Raw genomic sequence first — 7,971 nt, 5'->3', positions numbered from 1 at the left:
GTATGAAGGTTAAAAAAATCTTTTTTTTTTTTCATAAAATACAAGAACAACCAATTTCACCACTGAATAAAAGAAAAAACTGGGATTCTTTTTAAAATTGGTCCCATGTGGCATTTAGGAACGTAGTTGTAGGCTGCTGTGCTGACATCATGACAAACCAAAGTGTAGAGATGGGTCTAGTTTTGTTTTGGTTTTCTTCTCACTATCCAATGCTTAAGGATTAAGCTCTGGAAATGTTCCAATTATAAGGCAGAGATCTTTTTGGATTCCATCATGGATATGCTCCTTGGGTCGAATATTAGAGGATAAGGTACATTTTGCCAGACCTATGTTGACTACCTGGTAGTCATCAAGGTAAAAAAACCCATCATCTCCTCCTTGGTATTTCATTCCCTGGAAATCTACTCAGTTTCACAAGATACCAATTCCACCAAATCCTTTCACAAACTGGGATCTTTCTTGTGATTTATCTGTGAAATTTCCAATGTAGCTCTGAATTTTAAAAATAGTGTTAGCAATCCACTCCAGCAAGGGCATGCTCTCAATCAGCTCATGTTCCTGTCCTTTCTCTTTGTCTGTGAAATGAGATTTATCTTTCTCTTGTTCTGGATTTAGAGAATTTTCTCCCCTTTTGTGCATTGGCAATGAAGAACGTATCTCATTATATCCAGATTTTCATAGACTATTAGAATCTCTACAGCTTCCATTCCAAAGCCTTTAGTACATTTTCAACTCCAAAACAGTACTTGCCCAAGTCCTGGCTGATTTCATCAAAATATTGCCCTATTAATTTCTTCTCTTGAATAAATTTCACTTTGGAGAGAACTTCAGTAGATAACTCAAATCCTGGTTGAATTCATTTTCACTGCCATAGGAGATATCGCTACTTTTAAAACTTGATTGCAACCTTTGAGAAAACATATCAGATTGACTTAGTTCAGTTTTAAAGTCAGCAGATCCAGCTAAACTGAGACAAGGCACATTCACGTTGTCCCCAGAAATAAACAGCTGCACAGTAGTCTCAGCTACTTTCCGGTCATAATTATGTCATTTTTTCATTCTTAAACAGGCAAAATGACCTCCTCTACCATGTTTTTTTGGGAGATCCACAAGGAAATTGTGCAGGACTTCTCTTGTGTTTCCTTGGAGAGTGCCCCAAAGTGCACCACTACCATCTATTCCAATGAAGTCAAACTTGCTATCACCTGAAAGTAGTGCTGTAAGAGCCTCTGTCTGGAATTTGTTGTCACACAAAGACAATGACGTATTAATTGGTGTGAAAGGCTCAGTCAATGTTGATTTTCTTTTCCGTTCCTTCTTCCACTGCAATTTTTCCACAGTAAAGAAGAAGACCATTTGGAGTTACTTGGTTTTCAAGTTCGAGTCTTTGTTGTACAGATACAATGGCTCCCAGGACTGAAAGGTGGTTTACTTGTGACTTAATGTTAGATGCAGTTCCAAACTCATTGGCTAACATTTTTGTCACTTGTGAAATCTGGTCTTTGGGAGGAATAACCAACGAAATCATGCTTGTGCCATTGCCAGAGGTCCAGAAGACAACAGTTGGCTGGTGCCTGGTTCTCCTCATCCAGCCATGGGTCAGGGAACTAGGAGGACACTGGGTGGCCAGACATGGCACTCACCTGTGGGTGCCTCCAAGCTCTTGATGAACTTCTTGATCTTCCAGATCTTCCTGTTCCTGTTGGCAGCACTGGGATTGTCTGCAGTCTTTTCCTCCAACCTAAGGGCCCAGTACTGGGCTGCAGCGGCTACTCCTCCCTGGCTGCAGCTCTGAAGTAGGACACCAGCCCCCTCTCTCCAGGCCACCTGAGTCCTTCTGACATGACCACAGTAATCTTTGAAGAGTCCCTTGCTTTCTGGCATAATAAGATGTTCCCACCTCATTTTGTTACGTTTCTCACCCAGACCTGGAATCAGCCATTTCTACAAGGAGACCTTGTTATTTTTAGTGGGAAATGGTATTTAGAGAATATACTTTGGGTGCCGATCCGGGTGCACATCACCAGTAGGTTGGTCAGTGTTTCTAAGCTTTTTCAATGAAAGACCTTGGAAATACTTTTTTTTTTTTCCATGAAGGGAAATTACTCCCTGAATTTATAACAAAACAAAATGTTTGATAAAATGCCTTCATTTTAATATGCAGCTCTCTGAAAGGAAAAAAAAAAAAGCCCTGATTACTAGCATTCACCAATTCCATGTGTAAATACTCCTCCATAGCTGATTTCAAGCTACCAATTTGATGTCACTGGTCACTGAATGTGGAGTTGGAGATGCTAACAATCAGCTCTCATAAACTAGTACTAAACCACTGATTTTGTTTCAAGAACAATGGAGATCAACTGATGGATTTTAAGCACAAGAGTGTGACTGGGCTTTAGAAAGAGTACTTGTTCTAATGTGGAGGATGATATGGGGTGGTGGGGCAAGACTCCAGACAGGTTGTGCTGGATATCTTCTATTTGCCCCCTAGACCAACTCTCCCTGCTTCACCCTGTTGTGCATCCTGGGAAAGTGGCCACATGGACTGCATTATTGTTTCCCTCCAGTTTCTGGTTGTGGGGGTTAGGCCAATGCAGGGCACCACCAGAACCTGGAGCCTGGGAGAAAGTGAGGTTAGGATTCATGCTGCTTGGTCACTGACCCGGCTGCCTCTTGTTACCAAAGACCAGAGTTGTGTCAGGCGGCCCCTGCCATAAACCACCCTCTTCCAGTTCCAGTAACTGATCCCCCTGTACCCCTCCAAGCCTAGAATGCTAATGATTTCTGCTGTTACTAGCCCCAAGTGGTACTGCACTGTCCCTAAACCCTGCTCTACCTTTTTACTCTTCAAATTACTCGGTTTGAGTATGCCATCTGTCTCCAAGTGGGACCCTCACTGATACACAAGTGGGGCAATGAAAGTCTCAATTAGTGAGAGATTTGACAACCTGTTAGGATGGAAAGAGGTGGGTGAATTTTAGAGATATTTTGAAAGTAGTATAGACTAACTTGATGCTGGGGAAAGAATGGTGAACACTGGAATGCTGGGCCAGAAAGCGCTCCTCAGAAAGAAGTATTTATTCTATGATCAAGAAAGTTTGAGAAATGTTAATACATCCCATTATTCCTCTTGGAAGTCACAACACACTTCAGCATATTAAAAAGCTCTGATAAGTCCTACAAACAAGAAACCTGTTTAACTTCATGTAATATAGCTTTTCCCAAATTATTTGACCATGCAATCTATCCCTTTTTACTTTTTCAGGAAGTTTCTGTTAGCTGCTCCATGGAACACCTTCTGAAAAATGGTGGATAAGGAGGAAGGTAGAACAGAACCTGACTTTAAGCTTTTAATAAAGCTTAGGACAATGAAAGACCTAGGAAATACTTTTTTTTTTCCATGAAGGGAAATTACTCCCCAAATTTATAACAAAACAAAATGTTAGGAAAACCTGAAATATTTACTATCTGGCCATTTACAGAAAAAAAAAATGTGTCAACCCCTGACTTAGGACAAAGGATACATCTGAGTAAGTGTGAATTCCCAGTGTTTCCATTCTGTTCCTCATAACAGGATGTCCATGATGGTGGTGGCTATGATTAGCAGACCAGAGGAGCTCAAAACAAAAACAAAAACAAAAACTCTTCCACATTTTTAATTCTACCCTTTGCCAGAGGGGCCACATCAGCACTTGGAAACAATTCATGTTATGGTGATATGTAGAGAAATAATTTTGCCACTCTGCAAGCCAGGTAACCATTCTAGGTCCAGGTTCTGGGTCCTGAAATTCTTGATACATCTATCTTATACAACCTCCCTTTGCCTGTGCCTTAACCTTTAACTTTTATCCAGGAAAGTACTTTCCAAAGGTTGGCTTGGCCATAGCCTACCACACATAAACCAATGATAACAGAAAGCTGAAACCAAAGTACTGGGAAGCAGGGGGGTAAGGGAGAAACTAATAAAAAGCAAGCTGATTTGCACCAAAGAACTTCAGAGGACCAGAGGCACCAGAAGAGGAGAAGGACAGGGATGAAAACACAAAGATTGGTTGAAAATCTGTACAAGGAGTAGTTAGGCACCCAGCTCTCCTCTCCAATTGTTCAAAGCCAAGTGACTACCCCCTTTCCTCCCGACAGAGACAGGAGGTTCACTCTGGAGAAACCGAACCAGAGAGGTCTGGAATTAGAGTGAGCAAAGTAAAAGGTGGGAGTGAGGTACCATCTGCAAACGGGGATTAAGAGAATGTCTACACATAAAAACAGTGGGATTAAGAGAATGTCTACACATAAAACAAGGGGATTAGGAGAGAGTCAGCTCTCTTTCCTACCTGGCTCCCAGAACACCAGCTGTCAGACTTACACTCCTGGATAGTAGACCAGAGGATTCTTAAGGGAGGAGAAACAGACGTACCTGAGAGAAAAAATATTCCCAGAAGTACTGATATCTGGGTGGATGTACAATGAAAAGCTGAGTCTCCACTAGGTCACCCTATAGCAAGGTTCACCAGTTAACAATCCCTGCACAGGCACACAGAGTTTCCAGTAAGTTAATTAAAACTAAATAGTATTCTTTTATTTTTTTCCTGATTTTAACAGTAATACATACTTGTTTTTAAAAATTAAATAATATGGAAATGTATGAAGTAGAAGATAAATCCCCAGTAATCCCCACAACTGCAAAGGCAATTATGGTTAACCATATGTCGCTATGCTTCTAAAAATTTTCTATGTAAGTATAATGGGTGCTAGTTCAATTTCTGTAACAGAGGCCAAAGAGCTTTAAACAAATTGAAGTTGTCTCTCTCTCATGTAATAGCCTAGAAACTGTTCAGAGCTAATGTTGTGGTACCACTGTGCTGGGGACCCAGGCTCCTTTGTCACTGTTGTTCTCCCATTCTCAACATAGTGTTCATCTAGTGGTTGCTCCAGAGGGTGTCACCACATCTGCATTCCAGCCAGTGACAAAGAGACACAAGGGAAGAGACAGCCATTTTCCTTTTCATTTAACGGCATGATCCCAAAGTTGCCGGCATCACTTCTGCTCACATCCTGTTGGGTGGAACATGGTCACATGGCCACACCAATTTGTGAGGGAGAATGGGAAGTGTAGATTTTAGCTGTCTTTAGCTGGGAAGAAGGGGGAAGAATGAATAGTGGGAGGCAAGTAGCATTCTCTTCTATAAGATATATACAAACATTATTTTTTTAAAACTTTTTTTTCCCCAGAAACAAAGAATCTACACAAATGTAGTGTCTCTGTCCTAACAATAGAGTCAAGAATCACAGGAGGTTTGGGGAAAGCCTTCAGGTGGAGACCAAAACAAACAAACAGAAAAAAATGAACTCAGACAAAACAGAGACAAGTAAGGAGGAGAAGAAAATGTAAACAACCTATAATTAATACCCTCAGAGAGATAAGAGAAAATTGCATCCATGAAATGAGTACAGATGAGTACAAAGAAAAAACATTCAGAAAACAGGAAAGAACTCCTGGAAATTAAAAATATGATAGCAAAAATAAAAGTTCAACAAAATGGTTGGAAGATAGAGTCGAGAAAATTTATCAGGAAATAGACCAACAATAAAAAGACAAAGCAATAGAATATAGGAGAGAAAAAGTAGGAAAATTTTAGAAAAGTAATTTAGGAGACCCATTAACTGACTAACAGAAGTTCCAGAAAGAAAGAGCAAAAAAATGAAGAGAAAAAATTACCATAAAGATAAAAGACAATTTTCCACAACTGAATGACATGAGTTTCCAGTTTCCACACACATACCTGAACAAAAACAGACCCAACCAAGGCACATCATCATAAAATATCAGAACACTAAGCCTTCACAGAAGGGAAAAAAATAAAAAACAATAAATAAACAACAACAACCCACAAAAAACCAGGTCACCTACACAGGAAAGGGAAACAGAATGTGAGTGGCCTTCCCATTAGCAACACCGGAAGTGAAAAAAAAAAAATTCTAAGTGAAAAGGATCTCCAACAAAGACTCTTCTTAGCCAAACTGTCAATCAGTTTGGGCAAAATAAAAACATCTTCACACAATGTCTCAAAGCTTTTACCTCTTTGTACCCTTTTTCTCAGGAAACTATTGGAGAATGTACTTCCCCAAAAAGAAGGGGCACACGAAAAAAGACAACCTGGGACGCAGGAAGCAGAGGTCGGAACACAGGAGACAAAGGTGGGTTGGTGAGGGCAGCTCGGCAGTATTGCCCGGCAGCAGGCCTGGAGAGCAACTGGTCCAGGTTGGAGCAAGAAGGCAAAGAACCCCAGGAAAGAAGTTTCCCCCCAAAAACTGATCACTGATAGATTCTGTAATGTGTTTGATTACGTACAGAGGAGTTTCACAATTCTGTCAGAGAATATGGGAAAGAATTTGTAATGGATAGAGAGAAATCTAAGCAAATACAAAACTCAGGCAATTTTTCACTCCAAGAAAACTAAAAATTGGGACAAAAATTGAACTATAGTACACTACGGGAACACTAAACATTGCCTTAACCAAAAATTAACATACGACTATATTGAAAGAATGGAGGCAGGTGAAAATTACATTTTCAAAAGAAGATGGAAAACCGCTGGGGCTGACTGGCTGGGTTTAAAAGGTGGGGTTGGCACCTGGCTGGAGCTGGGGTTTTGGAGTGGCCAGTGGGAGACTTGAAAAGCACCTGGAACAGGCACCTGGGCTGAGGAGGCAAGAGGCTGCCCTAGGGCAGGGATGGTGTCTACGTACAAAACAAGGGGGAGTTTTAAGAACTACGATCCAGAGTTGGTTACTTTTTTCTTGGGTGGTCCCAGAAGACTGCGAAACAAACCAGCGGTGGAAGGGAGCCCGGAGTAGGTGGACTGAAGGGGGTGCTTTACCCCCCACCCAATGTGGGAACCGAGGTTGAAAGAATTGCTCAAGGTTAAGTCGTCCAATTTTCCTTCTGTGATGTAAATTATCGTAATTTGGGGGGGAATATGGGCAAAACTCTGTTCTAAAAGTAAATCCAAAGGTCAGGATAGCCCTAAATTGCAAAATTTCAGTAAAATGGTACCCCATCTCCCACACGTCGGATCCGTTTTGCTTCGCTCACGGGGTTCTCTGTGTCTGCCTTCTCGGCTGGCGGGGTCCTCAGCCAGGCTCGGGGAGCCTCGTAAAGCCCTCAGTCCGCGAGCGCCGAGCCGGGAGGCGCAGACGCCGGGCAGGGCCGGGGCGGCGGGCGGCGGGCGGCGGGCGGCGGGGAGGCCGGGCCTGGGCGGCGGCGAGGCCGGGCCGGGGCAGCGAGCGGCTGGGGGCCGCGCCGGGCCGGGTCGCGGCGGCGGGAGGCTGGGCGGGCCGCGCCGAGGGCGGGGCCGGGCGCGCGGGGGCGGACCTCGGCGCGCTCCCGGCCGTTTGCTGGCCCTGGGGCCGCCGCGGCTCCTCTGCCCGGTCGCGCGGGAGGACAGGCTTCGAGTGGCGGCTTTGGTGGCCTGCGGAGGGACGCGCGGGCCACAACGCAGGCCCCGTGCCTGCCGCCTTCCCCCTCCTGCTAGCGCCGGGCCCGCGCCATGGCCGCCTCGCCGGGCTCGGGCAGCGCCAACCCGCGGAAGTTCAGTGAGAAGATCGCGCTGCACACGCAGCGGCAGGCCGAAGAGACGCGGGCCTTCGAGCAGCTCATGACCGACCTCACCCTGTCGCGGGTGAGGGCCGGGGCCGGCGCGGGCGGGGCGGCTACGACCGCGGGAGGGACCCGCGCGGCGGGTGAGAGGTCGTGGGGCCGAGGCGATGGCGGGGCCGCGCCCGGGAACCGGCTCCTGGCAGCCGGGGGTCGGAGCGACCGCGGCCTCGGCGCTTCTCCGCTTTCCAATTCCCGCTTGCCGTTTTCCATCGCGGTGGAGTTGGGGTGTCGCGGGGCCTGGCGATCGCGGAGATGGGAAGGGGCCGAGCCGGGGAAGGCGGGCGCCCTTGTGAGGGCAGCCTAAGGGAAGGATG

The 7,971-nt window shown here is 45.2% G+C and overlaps 1 protein-coding gene and 1 pseudogene across 4 annotated transcripts in view; one reads left to right on the top strand and one right to left on the bottom strand.

Moving 5' to 3' along the window:
- LOC119531645 lies at positions 1 to 2,068 on the bottom strand (annotated as a pseudogene).
- Positions 2,069 to 7,397: 5,329 nt separating this feature from the next.
- The window catches only part of CRTC3 (CREB regulated transcription coactivator 3), a 135,720-nt gene continuing 135,146 nt past the window's right edge, over positions 7,398 to 7,971 (top strand). For all 4 annotated transcript variants that reach the window (XM_037833109.1, XM_037833108.1, XM_037833107.1 and 1 more), the window contains exon 1: positions 7,398 to 7,679. In XM_037833109.1, the coding sequence (XP_037689037.1) occupies positions 7,548 to 7,679 (132 nt within the window). In that variant the 5' untranslated portion in view covers positions 7,398 to 7,547. The remainder of the gene's footprint in view (positions 7,680 to 7,971) is intronic.

Source organism: Choloepus didactylus, chromosome 4 (genome assembly GCF_015220235.1).
Source record: "Choloepus didactylus isolate mChoDid1 chromosome 4, mChoDid1.pri, whole genome shotgun sequence".
Classification (NCBI taxonomy): Eukaryota; Metazoa; Chordata; class Mammalia; order Pilosa; family Megalonychidae; genus Choloepus; species Choloepus didactylus.
This window is presented reverse-complemented; position numbering and strand designations above follow the sequence as displayed.